Below are 27,975 nucleotides of genomic sequence, written 5' to 3' on the forward strand. Positions count from 1 at the left end.
AGATTAACAGATTTTGACTAGTGATGGTCAGAAATTGCAATCCCGTTTTGTGGCAAAAACCTGTTAGATGTTCACAAGTGTTGTAAGTAACCAGAGTAATAAAGAGGGTAGGCACGCCATAACATAAAACTGACTTCCTCCTCCGTTCACTCGGCATCAACCACAACAATAAATTAATAAATGTAAAGTGATTATTACGTGATTCGCCATCAAGCTGTGCATGAAAGGTTAGGTTCTAATATTGGTTCATCATTTCACATAGATGCGCCCGCCCACACAGCGCCAAGAGGGCTCGAGGAACTCGATTTCCATTGTCAGGATCCCATTGCTCCAAATATCAACATAACCGTGGCCAGCAAGTCATTATGCGACGAAGTACAAGACTGCTTCCAGGGCGCAGACGAAACGAAAGAGCTCTGTGGTATGTACGCTAAAACGCCTAAAAATAGGGTGTGGAAGAAGCCATGAAATGTCCATCTTAATTTTCTGTTCGGTTTTGCCTGCGGCGTGTTGTGCGACAAATAACATGAACTATTGTGAAGGAACGGCGACCCCAGCTGACCCCTGGCGCACGCAAGATGTGCCTCTGATCTGCACACCCTGTAGGGTCCCTCCACTATTTCAAACAGCGTGTAAGAGAACGACGGAAATCCAACTGACTTCGTGACGTTCGTAGTCCCGGTGGGAGGGGGCAATTTTTGGCGAAAAAAGAAAAAAAGAGAAAAGGTAAGATGAAATGGGGAAAGGTCAGACAGGTTACACGCCGGCTTGCTATTCCCTGAAAAACGACTCACAGTGAGCCAAGGAGTCCCGTATCACGCTGAAAGAAGGAGTACCGCGTTTGTGACAATGCACCGGCTAGCTCGCTGGACGAGTCCAATGATCGTTCCGAGGGAAGCGTCCGTGCAGCCAAGCTCTGAGAAGCATTGCTAGAGCACGGCCAGATGATGAAGGTGACGCCGACAGTGGAGGAGGATGTCGTCTTCTATGGCGCAGCAGCAAGGGGGAGATGGGACGCGGCCCATTTTGAACAGGAGTGAACGGGTGCGGGCAACGTTCAGCCGAAGACGGTGAACAAAACGTGTGACCAATATGAACCACGTCACGAGTGGGCGAATATGGAAAATACGCAACCAAAGTTGCACATTTTTGCCTTACCACCACTGACTAACCGTGCGTTAGGAAGTATGTCCGGGATTTTCCAACAATCTCTTTTATGTGATGGAAAGAGCGTTTAAAGGCGAACAGAACGATGTCACCCAACCTTCTGGTAATTGCAGAAAAGCAGTTACGCGTCGGAAAAGTGCGATTTCTTGCAAATGAGGCAACTTTGCGATTTTTTATCTGGACACGTGCAGACCCCAGAAACTCAAGGATAAGGCAAACGGTACTGCAGCACATAGGCAACAAGTGTGGAAAAAGTTAAGTGCATTTCCATAATGGTTATGATGGTACAAGGCCTGAAAATTGCGAGGAAGCACAGTGCTCGAAACGGTCAGTCATGAAGATTATAAAAAAAAGTATAAGGCCTTTTCAGCAGTTTTCACAGCCAATGCGTTTCCTAAGCACTAGGATTCAACACATATATTGGAACGAAAAAAAAAGTGATACAGTCCATTGTGCATTCTCCCGCACATTCAGTCCATGATCATAGTGTTGCTTTCAGGGTTGTCTGATTGAACTCTGAGGAGAATATTACACGCCGACCTTGAGTTTCATCCCTGCGAAATGATGGTTGCGCAGGAACTTAATCCACGCGAGTTGGAGAACCGAATGACATGTTGTAAGCATATCTTTAAAAGTGTTCCCTGTAACGATGAAAAAATACGGCTTTGAGATTAGGACTTTCAACATGCGAATATTATTTCCCAAGTTTTTTTATCTAAAAAAACATGGAACTTTTTTGACACACCTTGTTTTACTTTAGTTCAAACTTCTATAGAACCAAACTTGAAGTATGGCCAAGTACCGCAGCGGAAATTACCGTGGAGCTCCACAAGCAGGAGCACCGTGGGTCACTTAGGGGCCTGTTAATCGCCATAGTCCGCTGGCATGAGCTATGCAACAACGGACGCTGGTTGGTGGTAGAAAGGCCAGTGTCAAGTGCCAATGCAGGTCCGTCTTCTCCGAAATGCCCGGCCGAGATGCCGAAACAGCAGGAGCTTGCCTCCGTTGTTTTTGTGTGGTTTTGATTTTTCCGCTTTTGTTTTTGTTGCAAACTTCTGCGTACCCTTCGTTATGACACCAAAATTACGATATCTACTACGTAAACAAAGTCATCTCAAATCAGACGTTTTCCATTGCCTGCTTACTACATTAGTCTCTATACAGAGGACAGTCACATTAAACTCTCGTTCCCTCTTTTAGGAAATATAGAGCAAGTTCAGCTGTCAGTAGAAGAGAGGGCGGAGAAGTTTGCCATTCTGAAGTTGAGCGCGGCGGAGCATGGTAGCCCATGGGGAACAGCCACTGAAGAGCGGAGAGCAACCATTTACGGGCGTAGGGCGTCGCCAGATGGGTTCTTTGTGACAACGATATCCAACACGGAAGTGACTACTCCACGCTTTCAGAGCCTTCTAGGTAGACGGTACTTGATAACAAATTTGAATTCGTCCACAAACTACACGTTCATGGTGCGACCGTACGTCAAGGAAACTGAAAGCAGACGAGGCTACAGGGTCGGCAAGGTCGTTTCTGAATCCGTGATGACGAAGACGGCTGGTAAGTGATATCATATCATTCTACCACAGCATCAGAGAACAGGGCACTAAAATGTAACTGAGCTGGTGTATACCTAGAGCGGACAGCGTTTCCTTGCGTCTGATGTACGGGACACGACAACAGAGGCTGACCACAAACGAAATGCACACGGAGACTCACAAACCAGCAATGAACATACTTTATTGCCCATCCCTTATGCAAAAATATTTGTCCATGCTATAGAAATTCTATAGAAAAGAGTCAATAGACATGATATTGGAATTCTATAGATTTATATGGAAAATCCTTTGGACAGCAAATGGTTATTTGGGACAGACTTCCTTTTGACATTTGTCAAAAAGATTTCAAAAGACATTTCTCCTCTGGACTTCCTTTAGACTTTCTTTTGAGAGCGAACACGCTTTGCTTTGAACGTGTATTGAAAGTCATTTACTTTTCTGTTGATTACTTCCTCCCCCCCCACCCTTGCACATACTATACGTTGTCTCGGGTTGCCCTGGCAACAAATTTAATTCAGTTTGCTGTGAAGTATTAAAGGACAGGAACGCAGAATCACATGTGAACAGGTGTACTTTATTGAATCACCTCATTTTTGAAAGCATTGGCGCGAAGCTTTTTCTTGGTGTCCCGTAGGCTGGTATCTGTCTACTTTCACCGTGTTCCTACAGGGAAAGCACAATTTTCAGCATTTGTTTTGTTTTGTTTATTATACGTTCAAGGCCCTCACTCGAGGGCATTACAGTACGGAGTGAGTATTTACAAAATACATGTGTAAGTAGTGGCAACGACACGGACAACAGCCCGACAAGATAACACAACACGAAAAAAAAATATTGCTGATGCACAAGTTAGCGAGCATTGTATTGTAAATTAGTTTGTTGACGATGTACTGATGAAAGATAGGGAATCAATGCCTGCTTCAAGTGTGTCACGGAAGTTTGCGAGACAATGGATTGGGGAAGCGAGTTCCACTTTTTTCTCCACTTCACCCCACTTCTTCTCCACTCATCGGGTCTAGTCTCCAATTTTTTCGGGGAGCAAAGGATGTATCGTATATTAATGTTTGACAGAGAGGGTGATTTAGTTTGAAGTATATTGTGTACTGCAGACGTCAGGAATCAGGCTGTGATGGGCAAAGAAAAAATAACTTGTACAACAAGCACAATCGCGCTACCGCACGTCTGTCTGAAAGGCTAGGAATATCATGTTCAGATTTCATGCTTGATGTAGATGCGTATCATAGTTAGAGAGTATGAATCCGGATGTACGGTTCTGAACGGCGTCAATGGAATTTGTGAGATATTGTTGGTGAGTAGTAATGTATCAGCTCAACTGGCCCACAACTCACACAGTGGCCTGGACGCCATTAATGAGCAATTAGAGCTAATTGGGACCCCCCACAGTAATTAGGACCCACCAGGGAGTCATTACACTAATTCGGGCGCATCTAGGACGTGTCCAGACCACTGTGTGAGTTGTGGGCTAGTTGAGCTGATAAAAAATAAAAAAATAGGTAGAAAATAAATGGAAAAGATAGAGATAGAGCGGAGAGAAACAATTTATTCGAAAATCAACGATGCCGCGGCGAAGAAGCCGCTCCGCAACACCCGAGTGACCAGCGCCCGCCATGTTGGTAGTTTGCACCCAGCAGTTGCAGAGATCGACGACAGGTGGCCACGTAGTTGCAAGGCATCACACCAGATGCCGCCACCGTCATCGCTCTAGACGAGAAAGACAGAACAAGATACTAGAGGCAGGTAAAAATGGCAGCACTGCTAAACAAGTCTAGGCATGCGAGAGAAAAGGTCTAACCGCTACTGCTAAACAGAAAACAGTACACATCGGGGAAAAAGGCTCACGGGGGCGATCGCTTAGGCCTAACCACAACACTATGCAGCTAACACAAGGCGGGAACCACACATCGCTAAACATGCGTCAACAGGCTTGCTCACCGCACAACAAGTCTAAACATGCGAGAAAAGGCTTAACACGAGCGCGCTTGGGCATAACCTCAACACTACACAGCTAACACAAGGCGGGAACCACACATCGCTAAACATGCGTCAACAGGCTTGGACACCGCAAAACAAGTCTAAACATGCAAGAAAAGGCTTAACACGAGCGCGGTCACCGCTAAACACGGCAAACATACGAGAAAAGGAGCGCGTCAAATCACTCACCTTTTCCCCCGCGGCAACTTCCAGGCAGAAACTGAGCGACCGCGGAGAACACACGTCTGCTCTCTACGAGATCCAGCCAGAAAGTGAGCGAGCGCGCGGAGCACACGTCCGTCTTCCGCGACGGTCCGAGAGAAACTGAGAGAGGCGACGCGCAGCGGCAGCTATTGATGCGCGCGCCCTCTGCTCCACCCGTCCGCGCATGCGCGCGCGCGCTGCTAGCTCCCTCTGCGCCGGCCGCGGGTGTTTTCGGTTTCGGCTCTCTGCTGCGCGCGCGCGCGCGCTCCTAGCGGCGACGGGTGGCTTTTCAGTTTCGCTTTCATTCTCCGTTCTTTGCGCGCGCGCGTTTATCTCTATAAAGGCAGCGCGCACCGCGCTCGCGTCATCACTACGTGAAGATGTTCAGCTACCACTCTTTACAAACTTGTTCCCGCACCCACGCTTCTTGGGAAGAAGTGGAGAAGGAATGTTTCAACGGCGAAAGTCCCCGCAACGAGCTCGTCATCACTGCTTTTCGCTACGTGATAGACATGGTAGGCTTTGGCAATATAGGAGAGATCTCGCCGGGGCCACTGCAGAAGATGGTGCGTCGGATCTACGCCCGTTACAAGAACGTCTGCATAACGATTCCAGACGGACCCCTGGGACTAATGTGCGAATTTGTGAGCTTGGCCAACGCAGAATTCAACTACATCGCTGCAGACATCGTGGACCTTCTCGCTCGTGCCATCGCTCATATTAAGCACGCCCTGCGGAAGCAGCGACATTTGCAAGCAGTCTACATCGCCAATTTTGTCATTGATTTATTGAAATACCGATTGGTTATTGACATGCAACGCATTAAACAGTCCGAATAACTTTGACGAGACTCTGTGTTCTTTCACTGAAACATCTTTATTGAATACATACAAAGGACTTGGTCAATAGATGCCTGCACCCTCCCTCCCTCCCTTGTCTGATCTCACGAACAGAACGAGATGATCAGACGTGCCAGAAAAGGGGAATCTTCATCGCAGCGCCGTCATTGCGCGGGTCACTGCGCCAGCACGATGACGGAATGGTCATTCTTTTCGTACACCCATTCCGCTACCACACTGCCACGATGACCCGTGCTTCTCCTGTCTGAGGGAGAGAGAGAGAGAGAAGCATGTCTCGACTAGAACTTTTATTCTCGATTACATGCGCGTGCAGCTCTTTGTTCCGCGGTTACTCGATGCCTGACGACGACGACGACGCTCTCGGGCTCTCTTCCGGGTTTTCCGTTGCTGCACAAAGAGAGAGAGCACTATCGTAATCCTATACGCGTCAAAACACTAGGAAAGCTTACCGTATTCGCAGCTTCCATAAGGGAAGGAGTGTACGGCATCCACGAGATAGCGCTTGTCGTCGTAGGGGACCAAGCTCTTCTTGAGTCTCGAAATGGTGTACATCGTTTGCTTTATACTCTGGATGGTGCACTGCTTCTGAGAGACCGCCTTTTCATTGAACAGAGAATCTCGGTACACTTCGTGCAATAAATGTTTCCTCACCACGTCTTTCTTAACTCCTTTCGCTCTCGCGATCTGTTTGTGTGTCCCAGCCAAGAGGATGCTGTACATTTTCGCTCGGATGGCTACGACTTCCTGAATAACTCCACCTCCCGTCTCATCTTTGAAGTACCCCATCTGATTCGCGTGCTCGTCGTTGAAAAGTGGGTGGTCCGGCGGATAGGAAGATAGATCTAACTCACTCTCAATCTTCATCAGCTGCTCTTCCAGGCTTTCACACGTGAGAGAAAAAATTATGCTGTCCGTGTCGCTATAGATCAATTGCACTGGACATGTCAAGCGAGAAAAGAGCGACTCGTAGATGAAGCTGTACATTCGGACTTTGGATATTTCAAGAATGGCAAAGCCCACGTAAAGGGGGTGCGTGCATTTGATGCGGCGTTGCTTCATCTTGTATAAGATGCACTTATCACTCAGAATGTGAAAATGCTGACTGTCGACGGAGCTAGCTTTTCTGAGCGCGCTTTCTTTGTCGTAGGCTATAGCGTACCTTTTCATGCGTCTCACATTTTGTATCGACTTACCGAACGTGCTGTTCGACATGGTTTTGTACAGAAGTCGCTTGAATTTCGTGGTCGCGGCATTCCTCAACGCGACGTTTCTCTGCACGAAGGTTCGCAAAAAGTTGTCTTGGTGGAACGAGAGGATGTTGTGAACACGTTTTATTTTCATGCCCAACCTCACGTACAGAGCGAGCAATGCATAATGAACGACATAGCGTTCTTTGTCGTGGCACGTCAGCAAGAGTTTCTTGGTGGGAGGGGCGTTCAGCGACAACGCATCTTTCAGGTGGCGTTGGTAGGGGACAGTTCGTTCTCGTCCACGCACCTGTGTTCGGGTGCCAGGGGAAAATCCCTGGTGAGCGCGTGCAGTTCTTCTGGATATGACAAGTCTACCACGTACACGTAACCCACTTCCGAATCGTGAGGAATGTTGAGAAAATCGATCTCGCTCCACCTCGAAGGATCCACCCACTCAAAACCTCCTGTTGGGAGATGAAAAGTCATCGCGTACGGGTACAAACTGTTCACGTCGAGGTACTGGATAAAAGTCTTTTCTTGGTGGGGATCGTAATCGTCACACCCCTCGTGATTAGCCCTACAGTATCTGTGGAAGCTGTTACAAATACCTCCCCTGATCCCCTTCTCGATCGTTTCATACATCTCGCGATCGCTCATGAGCTCGAGTTTGACATTGGTGAGCTTCAGAGCGCTGCTCCACGCGTAACTGGCGAGGGACATGGCACGTAAGATATCCATCCCATCCGTCTCTAGCGCAATCTTCCTGAAATACAGTACGACGTCGCAGAGCTGACAAGCGTCCAGCGTGACGTAGAGACGCGTGTAATCTCCTAGGTCCTTGCATTTGAACAATTCGAAAATCTCGAGGGCGTACTGATAGTCCTCGTCCGTGATCTCTTGGTCGTTCAGGTCGCTTTTGAAAGCTTCCTTTGGCGGTATTGCGGACATATTGTACGCTTCGAAACTGTCGACGAAGGTGTACGGGTAAATTCCCTTCTTGAGAAGCCGTCGGAAACGGTCACCAAACATTTGACGGGTACAATGAAACGCGCTCTCGCCACCGCTGGCGAGAAGGGTTTCCACCAGGTTCGACAAGGACAGGTTGAAAAACTGCGTGGTATCGCGGAAATAGAGATCTCCAATATTGAACCCTCTTATCTTTTCCGAGCTCGAAGCTAAGGTCCACGGTTCGCCCAGATTTAGAACGTGCATGTGGCGGAGAAGGGAGCTCAAATCGTACTGCAGGTTGTGCACGCACACGACGAGTTCTTTGGTGTTACGACACGTAAGGTTACACGTATCACACAGCGTCGCGACAAAATTCGAGGAACCGGGATCTACGAAACGGGTGTGGTCGTGATGCGACACCTTCCGCGTATGTCGGTTAAATTCGATTCCACAAAATTCGCAGTGCGTAGCGCTCGCGTGCCGAAAGTGGTCTTCCATACTCATGACCAACGGTGAGGGAAGACGGTTCAGCCTATCGATTTGTTCGCTAAATCGCTTGAGCGAGAGCAAGCATTTTTCTGCCGCGTTGGGTCCCAAATAGCCATCTACGTCCATTATTTTCCCATCACAACTTCTCACTAGCACTATGCTATACGAGCTCATCCTGTGCACACTCGAGGCGTCCTTAACGAGCGCGTCCTTTTCCAGTATGCTTTCCATGTCCAACACCGCAAAATAGGGATAGGGATGCATGTACTGTATCTTGGTGAAGGAGACGCTCTCCCCCGCTTTCGGCATTTCGAGAATTACTTCGTTTACGTCTCGACACAAACGTTCGTGGTGCTCCAACGCCCCTCTCGTCCTATAACCGCTCGTGCATTTCTCACAATAAAAATAGTCACCTCGTCCCATGAAAGTGCTAAATTTTCTGATTCCATAGAAATGCTCCCTAACCTCGAGCAGGTGGACTTTATCCTGATAGAGCGTGCAGGGAATCCGCCCGGTAGATATCGAACTCGTCTGCTCGTCGAACACGTAGATGTACACAGAGATTTCGTTTTTTTCTCTCCCACAGGGCAATGTCTTCGTAAGTGACTGGGAAGCAGGGCGGCCAGTACGTTACACGCGTCTCCGGATTCGAAGGATTCATGTATTTGTGGTATCTGACATAATCGTTTGGGTTGTTCCTCAACGGATGCAAGAGTGCCAGCACGCTATACTTGAAACACTCGTTTTCGTGATTCGGCGGAAGTTTGACGTTTGTGAGAGTCTTTCGTTTTCTCTTCAACATTTCGGGAAGCTCGATCGTGCACCCAATCCGCTTCGGTTTTAAGCGCGTTAGTTTTAAGTCGATACATTGGACGTCGTTCCAGGTGAAACCAGACCCTTCTCTCGCATAGTTTTCTACGCGTTGCGAGGATTCTGCGATAGCAGCATTTATCGCGCCTTCGATTTCTTGGCGGTTATGCACCACTCTCAAGTGAAGGTTCACGTGGAGGAGATGAGAAGTCAACCCGTCGGCTCCGTCCTTAACCATGAGCGCTTTCGAGCACAGACAAAATTTGAAAGGCATGGGATAAGCTTCGAGGACGCGCGTGATTACTGGAGCTATGCTCGGTAGATAGAGTCGCAAATCGTCGACGTTGTCGTCGTGCGGGGAACAGAGAAGCGTGTACCTAGTAGCCGTTCCATCAAATGCCTCATCTGTGACAAAAAAAGGAAGGAATCGTCTCTCCGTGACGGAGGGATGATTCTCTACGACGTGTTCTCTCAATTCAACGATTCTACGTCGCTGGACAGGCTCAGCTTCGTTTCGAAATTCTGGGCTTGCATCTGGTGATTCATCTCGAACCCTACCAGACAGAGGAATGAAATCTGCATGCGACTGATCCCCTTCCCACATGAGCAATTCGTCTGCATTGTCATGTCCATCTAGGGGTTCGTCGTCGTCCGTTTCAGGTATTACGAAAGGCGGACTACTGTCTCTGTCGTCGTCGTCGTCATCTGAAAGGACGACTGGGCTATTACCAAGATTCTCTATTCTAGCTTCGTGCTCTCTTTCTACGGCCACGAGCATGGCATCGATGGGGTCGTACTGACATACGAGACAGCGCGGCACTGGGGTCAAACAAAATCAGTACGAGATTCCCCCTCACGAAACAATGCTCACTTTTCCCTTCAGTTGAGGAACGCTTGAGATTGATGATGATGATGAGAGAGGATGGGATGAGTCCCTGTGGTCAGTGTCATGCGGTGACAGCGGCTATCGGTTCCTGAAAAACAATGTCATACATAGAATACACTCTCACAGCAGAGACGGTCAACTTACATTTTGGTCCACGAAACGCCTCGTGTCGTGGATGGATGCCCCTCGTGGGCTTCCTGTCAAGCGTCGTAGAACCAGCGCACCTTTTATAGTCGCTACACCGCTCTCCTCCTCCTCGCATTGCGACGGTGTCGTCTGTACTTTGACCACCCCGCCTTCCGTCTTTCGCGCCTTTTTGCGATGTCGCATATGACAATGATAATACCATCGACGTTGAATAAAACATTACACTAATTTCAAGCTAACACTCTGGGACGACTTGTACATGACGACGAGAAGACCCAGAGTGGGATTCGAACCCAGGATCCTTCTACACTGGGCGCGACACACTAACCACCAATCTAATTTGTACTGCGTGACGTTTTTCGTATTGCGGGGTTCGTGTCTACACACGTCACAACATGTTCAAACATGTTCAAACATGTTCAAACACGTTCAATGACGTCATAGAGAGAGAGAGAGGAAGTAGTGTGTCCAGGGACGACTTCGACGCCTGTGTCTAAACACGTCCAAACACGTCCAAACATGTTCAGACACGTTCAATGACGTCATAGAGAGGGTGAGAGGAACGAGTGTGTCCAGGGGCGACTTCGCCGCCCATGTCCGAACATGTTCAAACACGTCTTAACATGTTCAAACACGTTCAATGACGTCATAGAGAGTGAGAGGCAAAGCTTTACTATAAATGTCGAAGCGAACGTTCGATCGTCATTCCATCATGATCAGCTTGGTAGATCCTCGTAAGTAATACCCATGACGTCATCATCATCGTCGAAATGTTTGAAGAGTTTTGTTTCCAGTGTACAACACTTTTGCTGCGCGTGAAGTCGGTTTTTTCCCGCCTCACATATTTCGGGAGATTGGCAGCGCCCGCTTCTTCTGCACCAATTGCGGTGGATTGTGGTCCAAAGGTACGCTTCCTCATTATTTTTTTTTAATACGTTCTATAATCGTTCACATTTTTTTCCAGAGCAAAAGCATTGGACGGACCGATTGATTCGCCCGTTTCTCGGCTGTCGGACGGTACCGTTCGACGTACGTTGCGAAGGACTTCGACTATTGAAGGAAGATGGAGAAGATGGACCATCAGTGTCACTCTGTGACTGAAGAAGATTGTACGTGTGTGTGTGTGTTTGAATTAAAAAACAAGCGTTTCTCACACTCCTTTCGTTGCAGATTACGAATGGCTACTGACGGGAGACCTACCCTTGGTCCTAACCTTCAACAGCCTTTCGTACCCGATATTTAAAAAATCGTTACTTATGCTGAGATCCATCAGACCGACTTTATACCGATTCGAGAGCTGAAGCGGACTATCGAAAGCTACCGTGAAGGCGTTGAGTTTATTCGAGGGAAACTTATCCATGCTGGCGTTCGAGAGCAGGTGGACGTAGATGTCTGACATCATTTCCCAATCTTGACCACGTCGCTGCTCGGAACCCAACTGTCGTGTTCTTTGTCGTAACCGAACCAGCGAACCAAGGAGAAGCTCTGACCGTTCAGTTGCTTCTTCCTCAGCACTTTAGTTACGGGCCAAGGCTGATTGGCGTCTCGGGTTACGACGAGTACCTCCTCCGGGTAGAAAAATCCGTCCACTTCCTTACCCCGGTAATCTTCCAGGTGTACGACGGGAGGAGAGGTGTCTCTCAGGCGGGAGACGGTGAAAATCTGAGGCGACCAACTCCCTTCCGAGCTCTTATGAAAACCTTTTCTGTGAAGTAGGACCCTCACTTTATCCCCCAGTTTGAGCTTCTTTTTCACGGAGGGCACGACGGGCTTCCCATTTATCTTATTGAACAGTCCAATTCGTTTTCGGGCGTGACTTCGGACGGGCTGATGCCCAAAGTCCTGTGTTTGGTGGTGTTGTAGTCGCGCACGATCTTGGGAAGCGCGGAAACGAAGTGGTATTTTCCCGTTACTCTAAAATAACGGAATATTCTGTCGCGTAAAGTGCGTATGACGCGCTCTGCCTGCGATGCTTTCATTACTGGAGAGAAGGTAGAATACATGTGTACCTTCTTTCGTGAGAGATACTCCTTGACGGTCTTGTTGTAGAATTCCCCGCCTCTGTCGCAAAAGATGCGTGTAGGTACGTTACCTCCCCGAAAAAGTCTTATCATGGCCCTTTTCATTTCGGCGGGGCGCTTCGTCTTTAGGGAGGGTGCGCAGAAAGCGGGAGAGGGAATCGATTGCCACGAGAATGTAGCAGTAGCCACCGTTGAATCTCTTGTATTTTGAAAAATCGGCGAGGTCCATTTGCCACACGTCGTTGATCTTGAGCGCGATGATGCGTCTCCTATTAAACTTTCTTCTGACCGGGTGGTGAAGCGTGTAGGCATCCAGCTTTCTGAGAATGGCGAGAGCCTTCTTTTTGCTCAAGTGATGCGCTTTTCTATAGCGTTCCACACCCCCCAAACCACCCTCTGGTTTCTCATATCCCTCCATAAGTCGTCCACGCAATGGAGGCCTGCTGCTGCTGCTGCTGCTGTTGAGGCTCGCGAGATTTGGGTAGAGAAATCAGACGCAATAGTTTCGAGACTTTGGGGAACCAGGAAGGTTTCTTTCCCGTCTTACGTTGCAACAAATAATTGACGAGTTCGTAAACGGAGGAGTGTCTGATGGGCTTGCCCGACACGGAGACACAACCCTCGCGATCCCAGGAAAGAACCTTCTTTAATTCCGAGACGACCCTTTCCGCTTCCTCTTCGTCCACCTCTGGAGAGAGGAGCGAATAGTCAAAGTCATTTGTAGCGTCGGACGCCTTGTTTTTATTGTCGTAGGGGTCAAATCCGTACTGCTTGAGTATGCGATACAGTGCTTGCAGTATGAGTTTCACTTTGACGTCGTCACTCTCCTTCGAGGAAAGAATGTTTCCGACGGAGGAGGTCACTTCAATTCTCTTGGCCATTGGCGAAAAGGTTCAACACGGCGGAAAGCAGGAGAGGAACCACCGACGAAAGAACGCCCTGTCCTCGCTGCTGAGACAGATAGCGCTTCAAACGTTGCGGATTCTTGTGAATCTTTTTGTAGGCGAGCCGTCGTAAAAAGCGTTTGTGCTTCTTCAAACGCGCGAACGTATCTGGAGCTAGAGCCACCTTTCCGTTCAATACATTAGGCAAATTTCGGAGAGGTGTTTCATGTCGGACGAGGACGAACGTCTCAAGACGTCGCGGCGGCGTGGAGGGGGTAGAGTGGAGAGTACTTTGAGTAAAGTGAGGTGAGGGCGGAGATTCATTTCGGAGCGTAGATATATTGACGTTCTCCCGGAAAGTTATTGCTACACAACCTGTGATCCTCGTGCGTATAGTTGTGAAGATCCACGAGTAAATATGCGTGGGGCGACGACATCGCTTGTTTATATGCGTCCAGAAAATACTCCAATCTTTTTCTGCCAAATAGCTGTTGGCCGAAATGTTCCATCTGGTGCACGCTGCGCACGGTGCGCCACAGGACGACGTATCTGGCATTGTAGGGTATTGTTCTAAAATGGCTACTGTCGAAAAAGATGTTTTGAACGAGTAAGAAGATCGACGCGTTGGCGTGGTGAGAACCCCGAATGAAAAGATCGGTCACCTCCTTCAAGGAACCGGCGTCGGTCATGTGATCGTCGACGACGATCAGCGTAGCGCGCGACGTGTCCCACTCTCGCGGTAGCTCCTTGGTAAATTTTACGGAGTCCCCGAATTCATCCTGCATGCTCGGCGAAGCATATTTCTGCACGTAGAATATTTGTGACGGAGGCTTGTCCACCACGTCGTTCAGGTTCCTCAACACGTTAGCAACGAACGTAGATTTGCCGCACATGGAGGGACCGCTTAAGATACAGCGAAAAGGATGACGGAAACGAAAAAGTTCGGGGGAAGACATGTTACGTGCGTACACGTTTCAGGAAGAGAAAGAAGAGACTGAGGCTCGAAGAGAAATGCATCGCTTTTATTTACACATCCTCGTCGTCGTCCTCTACATCGGAACTGCGTTCCCAATACAGATCGTCCAGGCTAAAGTTGGACTTCTTTTTCGCCAGTCTGTCCGCCGCTAAGATGCGGTCGAGCGTCTTCATCTTGTCCTGACACATTTCTTGACATGCTTGCAACCATTCCAGACGGTGGACTTGAAAGGCTTCCTCCACGATGCCGCGTATAAATTCGCGAAGTTCTTCGTTTTTTGTCTTTTCCTTGCGACGACGAGAAACGCAGGAGAATAAACCACACATGGCGTTTTCCACGTATCGGTCAGAATGATGACGCGAGCGCGGTGCGCGCTGCCTTTATAGAGATAAACGCGCGCGCGCACGCGCGCGTGCAGCAGAGAGCCGAAACCGAAAACACCCGCGGCCGGCGCAGAGGGAGCTAGCAGCGCGCGCGCGCATGCGCGGACGGGTGGAGCAGAGGGCGCGCGCATCCATAGCTGCCGCTGCGCGTCGCCTCTCTCAGTTTCTCTCGGACCGTCGCGGAAGACGGACGTGCGCTCCGCACGCTCGCTCACTTTCTGGCTGGATCTCGTAGAGAGCAGACGTGTGTTCTCCGCGGTCACTCAGTTTCTGCCTGGAAGTTGCCGCGGGGGAAAAGGTGAGTGATTTGACGCGCTCCTTTTCTCGTATGTTTGCCGTGTTTAGCGGTGACCACGCTCGTGTTAAGCCTTTTCTTGTATGTTTAGACTTGTTTTGCGGTGTCCAAGCCTGTTGACGCATGTTTAGCGATGTGTGGTTCCCGCCTTGTGTTAGCTGCGTAGTGTTGAGGTTATGCCCAAGCGCGCTCGTGTTAAGCCTTTTCTCGCATGTTTAGACTTGTTTTGCGGTGAGCAAGCCTGTTGACGCATGTTTAGCGATGTGTGGTTCCCGCCTTGTGTTAGCTGCATAGTGTTGTGGTTAGGCCTAAGCGATCGCCCCCGTGAGCCTTTTTCCCCGATGTGTACTGTTTTCTGTTTAGCAGTAGCGGTTAGACCTTTTCTCTCGCATGCCTAGTTTTGTTTAGCAGTGCTGCCATTTTTACCTGCCGCTAGTATCTTGTTCTGTCTTTCTCGTCTAGAGCTATGACGGTGGCGGCATCTGGTGTGATGCCTTGCAACTACGTGGCCACCTGTCGTCGATCTCTGCAACTGCTGGGTGCAAACTACCAACATGGCGGGCGCTGGTCACTCGGGTGTTGCGGAGCGGCTTCTTCGCCGCGGCATCGTTGATTTCCGAATAAATTGTTTCTCTCCACTCTATCTCTATCTTTTCATTTTATTTTCTACCTATTTTTTATTTTTTATCAGCTCAACTAGCCCACAACTCACACAGTGGTCTGGACACGTCCTAGATGCGCCCGTGTCCAGACCACTGTGTGAGTTGTGGGCCAGTTGAGCTGATACATTACTACTTTGGTGCAGATCCCAGATGGACGAAGCGTATTCTAACTTTGGACGAACAATCGCTAGGTATGATAGCCGTTTTAGGTCGGATGGAGCATGTTTAAAATTACGACGTAACTACCCAAGAGCTTGATTGGAAGTGGAAGTGATGTGGTTTACATGACACGTCCATGAGAGGTCGTACGCGAAATGAATTCCAAAATATTTGTAGGTAGGCACCTGCGATAGTGGAATGTTATGTAACGTGTAAGCAAAACTGATGATGTCACGGTTACGGGAGAAATTCACTACTTTGCATTTGCCTATGTTCAATGACATTTGCCATGTAGTACACCAGGCGCTTATTTTGTTAAGGTCGTTCTGCAATGCTACATGGTCGTCCCCCGAAGAAATTCTACGATATATTACGCAGTCGTCTGCAAATAATCTTACGTTAGAGGTTAAGGTAGAATGAAGATCGTTAATATAGGTCAGAAACAGAAGAGGACCAAGGACAGAGCCTTGGGGAACGCGGGATAACACAGTAGAGACGTCAGATAGGACGTTGTTGAAGAAAACGCACTGCTGACGATCATTTTGAAAGTTCCGAATCCAGTCGAGCACCTGCGGGCAGATGTTTAGTGCTGATAACTTTTTTAATAAAAGAGAATGAGAGATCTTATCGAAGGATTTCGAAAAGTCTAAGAAGATAGCGTCTGTCTGGTAACCGGAGTCACTGTTATAAAAAAAGGTCAAGAGAAAAGAAAGCGAGTTGTCTTTCGCAAGAGTAATGTTTCCTGAAGCCGTGCTGAGACGAGGAGAAAAATGGTTTAGATTCCAGGTGTGCCATTAAGAAAGAGAAGAAGAGAAAATTATATGTTCTAGTAACTTACATGGGATACATGTTAGCGACACAGGTCGGTAGTTTTCAACTGATGACCTTTCTCCACTTTTAAAGATGGGGAATACCTTGTTCAAATCATGATTGATTGAAATCATAGAATAGCATCTCCTGAATATTTGCAAATCCGCGTTATCTGCATTTAATATGAGTAATATCACACATCCTCTACGCCTACCCCATATGGGGAGAAAAGGTGGCCATTACTGGGTCGCTACTTGACATTTACACACGCTTCCATAGCTTAATTGTACACCAGTTATGCTAGTCCGTCATCTTGATAAATAGTGGAATAAACAAGTCCGACAACTGTATTATGCGTCCTCTCTCAAAATACGGCCGGTGTACCATTAAGCAATGGAAATCCTCTGTAGGCGCTCGAAAACTAAGTTGAGCTGGAGCGCTAAGTCAGAACCACGTGCACTGCAGCTGACTACATACACCAGCTGCAAGTACGTTTATCATCATTAAACTTATCCCTCCCTTAATATGTTGAAATAAATAAAACATTAGAAGACTCACCTGTAGCAACAATATACGCATCGGAAGCATCTGTGTCGGAAATCCACTTGACGACGAATTTCTTTCCTCACAAGTAATCAACGCTTTGCAGTATCCGTAAACACGCATCAACGTCCTGGAGGTTTTCGATCGTTTTTCGGTCCAGCATGCCCACATCGGGCCACTTCACAAAAACAAAAATCCACTTGGAATGCGAGAAAAAAGCTAACTTATCGGAGAACTTGTAAATGGCGCCACGACGCTATCAAATATAAACATGGCAAACAAACAGGCGAGGAAGGAATGGATTGGCTTGGCTTGGAAACTAGACAATGTTGCCCGCCGTGATTCACTGTCACCAAAAGCGAAGAATGGAGCAGGAAAGGTGCACGCTAAAAATGACAATATGGTAGAAAAAAAAGAGTAATGTGTGTTACTATAAGTAATGGAAGCAAAAAGGCGAGCTTTTCTTTTTTTATAATGCAGCGCAAATAATTAGGTATTAGGTACCGGCCTTGCAGGAGTGCTCGCCGATCAGGCTCTCGGGAGGGGGGAGGATGTTTATCCACGTCTTCGTTGCGCATCTGCTTGCCTAAGTAAAATTTATTTATTTACTTATTTATTTTACTTGACCGCGGTGAAATCATGCAGGGCTCTATTGACTCAATCATATTCAGCCCATTCACAGGATTAGATACGTTTGTGCTATTACGTGGAGCTCCCGAGCATTTTTCTCTTTCCTACTGTAGGAATGTGTAACCAACTTATCGTTTAATCTATTACCGCAACACTAATTCACTTTACACTTCCACCTAAATTTTCGTGTTTCCGTTGGAACACCCTTTTTTGGTCGGTCTTTGGACTACCTCTTGACTTGTGTTTTGAAAATGAAGAAAAGGGAAGTCCAAAGGCAGTCAATAGATTGCCTTTGGCGCGACCTCTTCAGACTTTCAGGAAAAATAAAGGCCGAACGCCACCTACAGAAATTGTTTGGACAATTGTCTGTAGGAAATCGAAGTCAAAAGAAAAGTCAAAGAAGCCAAAGAATGTCCAAAAGATGTCAATAGACAGGCAAATTTCATTTTCATAAGGGCGATATAGGAAAACATGACAACGAGCCTACAAGGCTACAAGGCAATGGATTGTGAGTTTCCGTGTCTACTTAGTCCGTCGTCCGTCTCTGTTGTCCTTGTCCCCTACATCAGACTCAAGGACATGCTGCCCGTTTTGCCATATCATATTTGAGAATTCGTGGCCTTTATTGGTTACAATCGGGGTCGAAAGAAATTGAATATCGTAACCGTAAAAAAATAAAAGTAAATAAAAACATACGAACAGGAAAACGGAGTATATAATGGCAGAGACTTGTACCTCCAAATCATCTGGAACACGCCGCTGTACTCTAAAAACGGAACTTGATTACACGACACTTAATGGAGATAACGCTTCTAATTTGATTTGATATGATTTCATTAGAAGGCGTACGCCTTTTTGTGACAATTAACATACATCGAAAGTGCCATATAAAAGTTTCCCATTTGCAACAAATGAAAAGCACAGAAAAAATAAGACTATATCATTCTGGGTGTCTGAAAGATGTATCGTCCGTCCTTTTAACGGATCCTGTAAATAAACGCTGCCGTACACATATCCGGTTTATCCTCAGACTTTGTGTCCACCCTGGGAAACTCACCGCGTTCTTTTAGGAAAACGCACGCAGATACGAGGGTGCCTGCGGACTGTACACGGCGCTGGCACAATAACTAATACACTGACTAACTAACTAGCACGCATACATTTACTACCTTTGCTTCCATAAAGTGCCGGAGGATATTTCAGGCTAGCTCAGTGTATCAGGAGCATGCATTCAGCCAGACTCATTGAACTACATGTCATGTCTGAACCTATCTTGCATTGGTTTATATTCCGTCAGATGAGCTTAACGAACATAATTAGAAAGTGGTGAAAATCGGACATCTGAAGGGTGAAGACCCTCAAATACCTTAACTTTAAAGGACCAGCGTGTGAATGATATATTGGGCCAGTATACCGTCGCTCAGTTTTCGGTTGCTTGCTTTGTCTCATTATCGTAAAAAATATACAACCTGTTGGCGGGTTGTTTAGCCGGTATTCCTAGGATTTCCTATGGCTCTTTGCTTCTGACATGTGGCCACCGGTATCTTGATCCAAACACATGTCATCTCCACGCAGAGCTGCAGAATCTGAGAAGTTTCTATGTGAACGGAAACCATGCGGTTGTGCTCTGGAATGCCGAACCTGACGCCCTGTTTTTTCGAGTAAGACCATGCCTTCACAGATTGGATTATCATATACTATTAGACTACTAGTATATACTATCATTATACTAATGGCCTTTGATTGGTCGATCTGAAGCGAATTAGCTTGTTTCTCTTATGAGCGGCGAGCCCTTTCACCTCCACCACCACCACCATCTCTTATGAGTTCCAGATCAACTCCCTCCACAACGGAGCGCTCTTTGTTGCTCCGTACTATTTGGCGCACTGCCAAATGCGTACGGAATGTGATAGTATTGCAGTAGACGAAGGACGGCCTCTGCGCTGTGACCGTACATGATTTGCGTGCGCGCAAATGCAAACACGACCATAGCAGCTCATAGACGTCGTACACGAACACTGGTATCGCATGCAAACGTGTTCACTTCTAGTTGAGGTCACTGTACTCTTTTTGGTGCGGATACCTGAACATCTGGCCGAGTGGAATTCCGGCACGCTTTGTCGCACGTCGCTTTCTGACATTAAGGGCGGATCACATAACACGCTACAAGCAAAAGCTACACGCGAGACAAATTCGGCAGCGGCGCCCGGATTCAAGCGACAAGAAGCTCGCTTTTATCGCATATCGCGCTATCGAATTTGATACTGTTGTCATTTCTCATATTTCGAGGTCGAGCCACAGCTAGTGTAAGACCGACTCGCTGAGTTTGCTGGATGTGCACGACATTGACTGAAGTGTAATTGTTCTATTGCGATGCATTATTGTGCCAGCTGCTCGGAAATTCTTGCGATCTGCTCCGAAAACTCAGGTTGGACGATAGATGGTGGTGGTGGTTGTGAAAGGGCTCGCTGTTGTCGGCCTCACAGAGGTGGGAGTAGTATACGGTCTCGCCCAGTTGAGCTCATACGCCGTCAGGAGGTGCCACCGTCGCGTCTAGGCCGACTTCTTTCGCGATTTTTTTCATCGCGCGCTAGCCGGCTGCGCGTGCGCTTACCGTCATGCACTTTTCAGTCTGGGCGAGTTCGTTGGCAATTTTTTTTCCCGGTGGCGCGTGGGCGGTTTACATGCACGTTGGCATGCCATGCATGCCATCATCGCACCTGGACCCACTTCACTCGCAATTTTTCCCCCTACAACAGCGGTATACATGCAAGTATAGACATACAGGCTGGCAACCCTACCAAGCGATGCCACCATCGCGCCTGGGCCGATTTCATTCGCAATTTTTCTGCCTGGGCCGACTTCACTAACAATTTTTTTCCGCTACAACAGCTGCGTCGTGGGTGGTTTAAATGCAAGTATAGACATACACGCTGGCAACCCCGCCAAGCGATGCCACCAACGCACCTGGGCCGACTTCATTGGCGATTGTTCTGCCTGGGCCAGCTTCACTCGCAAATATTTTTTCTTGCTACAAGAGGTGTGCAGTGGACAGTATTACGTAAAAGTACAAGCGGAAATATATTTATTAATGCCAATGGTTTAATGCCAACCTGTGAAGGGGAAAAATCCAGCCACAAAAACATGAAACAGAAGAAACACAATACAATACAATTCACATATTAAAGAATATACTTACAGTAGTAATGTATCAGCTCAACTAGCCGGCAAGACACATCTTTGTCTGGACGCCATTAATGAGTAATTAGAGCTAATTGGGACCCCCCACATTAATCAGGACCCACCAGGGAGTCATTACACTAATTGGGGATCATCTAAGACACGTCCAGACAAAGATGTGACTTGCCGGCTAGTTGAGCTGATAAAAAATAAAAAAATAGGTAGAAAATAAAATGAAAAGATAGAAATAGAGTGGAGAGAAACAATTTATTCGAAAATCAACGATGCCGCGGCGAAGAAACGGCTCCGGGGTGACCAGTGCTTGTTGACGTCGGGTAGTTGCAGAGATCGACGACAGGTGGCCACTTAGTTGCAAGGCATCACACCAGATGGCGCCACCATCATAGCTCTAGAGGAGAGAGACAGAGAACAAGATACTAGCGGCAGGTAAAAATGACAACACTGCTAAACAAGTCTAGGCATGCGAGAGAAAAGGTCTAACCGCTACTGCTAAACAGAAAACAGTACACATCGGGGGAAAAAGGCTTACGGGGGGGGACGATCGCTTAGGCCTAACCACAACACTACGCAGCTAACACAAGGCGGGAACCACACATCGCTAAACATGCGAGAAAAGGCTTAACACGAGCGCGGTCACCGCTAAACACGGCAAACATACGAGGAAAGAGGCTTACGGGGGGGCGATCGCTTAGGCCTAACCCCAACACTACGCAGCTAACACAAGGCGGGAACCACACATCGCTAAACATGCGTCAACAGGCTTGGACACCGCAAAACAAGTCTAAACATGCGAGAAAAGGCTTAGCACGAGCGCGGTCACCGCTAAACACGGCAAACATACGAGAAAAGGAGCGCGTCAAATCACTCACCTTTTCCCCCGCGGCAACTTCCAGGCAGAAACTGAGTGAGCGCGGAGAACATACGTCTGCTCTCTACGAGAGGCAGCCAGCAACTGAGCGAGCGCGCGGAGCGCACGTCCGTCTTCCGCGACGGTCCGAGAGAAACTGAGAGAGGCGACGCGCGCGCGCCCTCTGCTCCACCCGTCCGCGCATGCGCGCGCGCGCGCTCCTAGCGCCCCCTGCGCCGGCCGCGGGTGTTTTCGGTTTCGGCTCTCTGCTGCGCGCGCGCTCCTAGCGGCGACGGGTGGCTTTTCAGTTTCGCTTTCATTCTCCGTTCTTTGCGCGCGCGCGCGTTTATCTCTATAAAGGCAGGGCGCACCGCGCTCGCGTCATCATTCTGACCGATACGTGGAAAACGCCATGTGTGGTTTATTCTCCTGCGTTTCTCGTCGTCGCAAGGAAAAGACAAAAAACGAAGAACTTCGCGAATTTATACGCGGCATCGTGGAGGAAGCCTTTCAAGTCCACCGTCTGGAATGGTTGCAAGCACGTCAAGAAATGTGTCAGGACAAGATGAAGACGCTCGACCGCATCTTAGCGGCGGACAGACTGACGAAAAAGAAGTCCAACTTTAGCCTGGACAATCTGTATTGGGAACGCAGTTCCGATGTAGAGGACGACGACGAGGATGTGTAAATAAAAGCGATGCATTTCTCTTCGAGTCTCAGTCTCTTCTTTCTCTTCGTGCAACGTGTACGCACGTAACATGTCTTCCCCCGAACCTTTTCGTTTCCGTCATCCCTTTCGCTGTATCTTAAGCGGCCCCTCCATGTGCGGCAAATCTACGTTCGTTGCTAACGTGTTGAGGAACCTGAACGACGTGGTAGACAAGCCTCCGTCACAAATATTCTACGTGCAGAAATATGCTTCGCCGAGCATGCAGGACGAATTCGGGGACTCCGTAAAATTTACCAAGGAGCTACCGCGAGAGTGGGACACGTCGCGCGCTACGCTGATCGTCGTCGACGATCACATGACCGACGCCGGTTCCTTGAAGGAGGTGACCGATCTTTTCATTCGGGGTTCTCACCACGCCAACGCGTCGATCTTCTTACTCGTTCAAAACATCTTTTTCGACAGTAGCCATTTTAGAACAATATCCTACAACGCCAGTTACGTCGTCCTGTGGCGCACCGTGCGCAGCGTGCACCAGATGGAACATTTCGGCCAACAGCTATTTGGCAGAAAAAGATTGGAGTATTTTCTGGACGCATATAAACAAGCGATGTCGTCGCCCCACGCATATTTACTCGTGGATCTTCACAACTATACGCACGAGGATCACAGGTTGCGTAGCAATATCTTTCCGGGAGAACGTCAATATATCTACGCTCCGAAATGAATCTCCGCCCTCACCTCACTTTACTCAAAGTACTCTCCACTCTACCCCCTCCACGCCGCCGTGACGTCTTGAGACGTTCGTCCTCGTCCGACATGAAACACCTCTCCGAAATTTGCCTCAATGTATTGAACGGAAAGGTGGCTCTAGCTCCAGATACGTTCGCGCGTTTGAAGAAGCACAAACGCTTTTTACGACGGCTCGCCTACAAAAAGATTCACAAGAATCCGCAACGTTTGAAGCGCTATCTGTCTCAGCAGCGAGGACAGGGCGTTCTTTCGTCGGTGGTTCCTCTCCTGCTTTCCGCCGTGTTGAACCTTTTCGCCAATGGCCAAGAGAATTGAAGTGACCTCCTCCATCGGAAACATTCTTTCCTCGAAGGAGAGTGACGACGTCAAAGTGAAACTCATACTGCAAGCACTGTATCGCATACTCAAGCAGTACGGATTTGACCCCTACGACAATAAAAACAAGGCGTCCGACGCTACAAATGACTTTGACTATTCGCTCCTCTCTCCAGAGGTGGACGAAGAGGAAGCGGAAAGGGTCGTCTCGGAATTAAAGAAGGTTCTTTCCTGGGATCGCGAGGGTTGTGTCTCCGTGTCAGGCAAGCCCATCAGACACTCCTCAGTTTACGAACTCGTCAATTATTTGTTGCAACGTAAGACGGGAAAGAAACCTTCCTGGTTCCCCAAAGTCTCGAAACTATTGCGTCTGATTTCTCTACCCAAATCTCGCGAGCCTCAGCAGCAGCAGCAGCAGGCCTCCATTGCGTGGACGACTTATGGAGGGATATGAGAAACCAGAGGGTGGTTTGGGGGGTGTGGAACGCTATAGAAAAGCGCATCACTTGAGCAAAAAGAAGGCTCTCGCCATTCTCAGAAAGCTGGATGCCTACACGCTCCACCATCCGGTCAGAAGAAAGTTTAATAGGAGACGCATCATCGCGCTCAAGATCAACGACGTGTGGCAAATGGACCTCGCCGATTTTTCAAAATACAAGAGATTCAACGGTGGCTACCGCTACATTCTCGTGGCAATCGATTCCCTCTCCCGCTTTCTGCGCACCCTCCCGCTAAAGACGAAGCGCCCCGCCGAAATGAAAAGGGCCATGATAAGACTTTTTCGGGGAGGTAACGTACCTACACGCATCTTTTGCGACAGAGGCGGGGAATTCTACAACAAGACCGTCAAGGAGTATCTCTCACGAAAGAAGGTACAGATGTATTCTACGTTCTCTCCAGTAATCAAAGCGTCGCAGGCAGAGCGCGTCATACGCACTTTACGCGACAGAATATTCCGTTATTTTAGAGTAACGGGAAAATACCACTTCGTTTCCGCGCTTCCCAAGATCGTGCGCGACTACAACACCACCAAACACAGGACTTTGGGCATCAGCCCGTCCGAAGTCACGCCCGAAAACGAATTGGAGCTGTTCAATAAGATAAATGGGAAGCCCGTCGTACCCTCCGTGAAAAAGAAGCTCAAACTGGGGGATAAAGTGAGGGTCCTACTTCACAGAAAAGGTTTTCATAAGAGCTCGGAAGGGAGTTGGTCGCCTCAGATTTTCACCGTCTCCCGCCTGAGAGACACCTCTCCTCCCGTCGTACACCTGGAAGATTACCGGGGTAAGGAAGTGGACGGATCTTTCTACCCGGAGGAGGTACTCGTCGTAACCCGAGACGCCAATCAGCCTTGGCCAGTAACGAAAGTGCTGAGAAAGAAGCAACTGAACGGTCAGAGCTTCTCCTTGGTTCGCTGGTTCGGTTACGACAAAGAACACGACAGTTGGGTTCCGAGCAGCGACGTGGTCAAGATTGGGAAATGATGTCTGACATCTACGTCCACCTGCTCTCGAACGCCAGCATGGATAAGTTTCCCTCGAATAAACTCAACGCCTTCACGGTAGCTTTCGATAGTCCGCTTCAGCTCTCGAATCGGTATAAAGTCGGTCTGATGGATCTCAGCATAAGTAACGATTTTTTAAATATCGGGTACGAAAGGCAAGATGCGAAAATCGAGGTTTCTTTCGAGGACACGGTGGAAGCCGGCAGAACTTTTCGTGTCACCTCGGATCTCGAGAGGGATTTGGGAAAAGCCCTTTCGGAATTCGACGTTTCTTTCGCGTACAATAAATCGCGATACGACTTCGTCTTACCCGTGGACGTGAAAGCCGTGGAATTGGACCCTCGGCTCGCGCAAGCGCTCGACGCCTCGCTAGCGTCCCGCGAAGCAGGTCGTGCGGTGAAACCCCCCAAATTGAGCGAACGCGAAGCCACCTCCATCTTATTGGAGCACGCCGCACCCGTCGCTTTCGGCGACGTCACTCTGAATTCGGAAACCACGTCCCTACGGAACACACTCAACAAGTATTTCCAGACGCACAAGCTGGACGCCTCGCTAGAATTCGCGGATAACGTCTACTCTCTGAAAACGCCGAAAGGGTTGCACGTGCCGAACCCTTTGCCAAGCTGCTACATCTCACACCCGTCGAGGGACACGAAGAAACGCTACGCGTCTCTCTCCCCATAGCGCGTCAATTTTCTTTCACGATCAAGACGAAAATTCCTCGATCTTTGCAAGTACATCTGCCTCCCGGCTATTATGCGACACCGCAAGCACTTCTAAATGCGATTAATCAGCGCGTAGGCGAACGCGCGCGCTTCAGCTTCGACGGAACCGAACAGAAATGTAAAATTCGGCTTTCCGAGGGCACCTCCACCCTAAGACTTTCCGAGTACCTGGCCGTGCTTTTGGGCTTCGAATCGCGTACCGTGTTCACGGGGGATGAGGATGCTACGAGCTCCGTCGAGGTACTCCTGGAACCCCCGTTTCACAACATAATCGTGTACACGGATATCGTGGAACCCACGTACGTGGGGAGCGGGAAAAAACCGATATTAAAAATACTACCCTTTTATTACGAGAAAGACAAGCACGTCGTCACCTACACGTTAGATAACATCCAGTATTTTAACCTGTCTCAATTCGAAATTCCCTCAGTGACGATCGTTCTCGCGGACGAAACGGGAAGACGTTTGCCGTTGCGGTCCAAAGGCAGAACCAATCTAACGTTGCATTTCAAATATGTACCGTAATTCCCCCAAAATAATTCCCGTGTACACGGGACCCCTTTTCCAACGAGGGGGCGGTGTGTTGAGCAACATATCCAAGTTTATCGTTCCCATCTGGCAGCAAATAAAACCGATCGCCAAGAGAACGTTGAAGCGCTTGGCGCGGAATTTGGCCGATGGCGAAGGAATATCGCGCGCAGTAAAAAAGACGGCCATAGCAACGGGGAGAGACGTGCTGGATTCCATGGAGGGCTCTGGAAACAACAATGGGAAGAAACGCCGCAAACGACAACAAAAGGCGCCGACACACGACGCACCTGCAGATATCTTTGGTACGCCGTGAAGGTCACACATCCGCTGCGCGCGCTCCGTCATGACGTCAACGAAAGGAAAAATACAGACGCCGATCTGTCTAACGAGTGATGTGATGATATTCGAACCCCCTTCCATTCAATACGGCGTGGAAGATACTTCGTACCAACTCTTTTATCCGGTCAACGGAGTAAATAATTCCGTGATCGAGTTTTGTATTCAAAATTTGCAAAGGGCACACTTGGATCTCTACGGCAGTTTCGTGTCTTTGACCGTGCGCATTGTTCGCGACGACGGGGAAGAAATGGACGAGAAAGATGTCGTTTTCCCAATAAACCACCTGTTGAGCGGCATGTTTAAGACGGTCACCGTTTACGCGAACAACAAGCTCGTCAGTTCCAACGAGTTGTACGCCTACAGGAGTATTTTGGACGTCGTGCTTCATTCCACGCCCGCGGCTCAAGAAACAGTGCACGCGGCTGGACTTTATGTCGAGGACGACGAACATTTAAAGGACGATTACGACGTCTCGTCTCGCGGTCCGAAACAACGTTACGAAGCGACGAAGGGTGGAAAATACTTTAACCTGGTCGGTCAGATCAATACCGACCTGTTTCAACAGCCGCGCCTGATGGTACCTGCCGTCGAAATTCGCGTCGTTTTCCTGTTAAACAACGACGAATTTAAACTCGTATCGGTCCCCAAAGACAAGAAAACGTACAATTACGAGGTGGACATTAAAGAAATGACGTTACACTTGAAAAAGGTGACGCTGGCACCTTCCCTGTTTTTGGAATACGAGCGGCGGCTTCAGACCACGCCGGCCATCTACGTGTTACGCGGATTGGAAACCAAGGTGCGGAGCTTGAGTGCCGGGAGCTTGGACGCTCACTTTGAAAACGTTTACCCCGAAAGGGTGCCTTCCAAATTATGCGTCGCCCTGCTCGCCACGTCCGACTTTCTCGGCGACATCCAATCGAACCCCTACAAATTCCGTCATTACGACCTGTCTCATTCGATGCTCTCCGTGGACGGCCAGCAAGTGCGAGCCGAGTACGACTTTCAGAACGACCTCGTCAAAATTCCCTACTTTAACTTCTTGCAAGAACTGGGAGAGAAACATTTCAAGTATAGCTACGAGCGATTTAAAACGAACGGGTTCCTTCTCTACTTTAACTTGGACGTGGACAAGTGTTCTTCTCCTTCGCATTTGAACGAGTGGCGAAAAGGAAACGTTCGCCTGCAATTACGCTTCGCTAAAGCCCTTCCACACGCGGTCACCGTCCTCTTGATTTCCGAGTGTCCCAAGCTCATGTACGTCGACAAGGACCGTACGGTCACCTTCCCATAAGAAAAGATGTACGAGAGCGACATCTTGGAACTCGTGTCCCTGAACCCCCTCGCTTCCTCCATGCTGAGAGGCATTTGCGCTTCCGACGAAGCCTTCGTTTTACGCAAGCCCGGTTATTTAATCATCAATACGGAAGAGCGAAGAAGGCGCGGGCAGCACTGGGTGCTCTACCTGAAAAACTACGACGGGT

At 48.6% G+C, this 27,975-nt stretch overlaps 1 protein-coding gene across 1 annotated transcript in view; it reads left to right on the forward strand.

Annotated features, from left to right (window-relative positions):
* The window catches only part of LOC135372411 (uncharacterized), a 121,769-nt gene that overhangs the window by 21,075 nt on the left and 72,719 nt on the right, over positions 1–27,975 (forward strand). The window contains exons 4-6 of the mRNA XM_064606026.1: positions 263–421; positions 2,368–2,721; positions 19,185–19,270. Coding sequence (XP_064462096.1) covers positions 263–421; positions 2,368–2,721; positions 19,185–19,270 — 599 coding nt within the window. The remainder of the gene's footprint in view (positions 1–262; positions 422–2,367; positions 2,722–19,184; positions 19,271–27,975) is intronic.

This window comes from Ornithodoros turicata, unplaced genomic scaffold (genome assembly GCF_037126465.1).
Source record: "Ornithodoros turicata isolate Travis unplaced genomic scaffold, ASM3712646v1 Chromosome147, whole genome shotgun sequence".
In the NCBI taxonomy this organism is placed as follows: Eukaryota; Metazoa; Arthropoda; class Arachnida; order Ixodida; family Argasidae; genus Ornithodoros; species Ornithodoros turicata.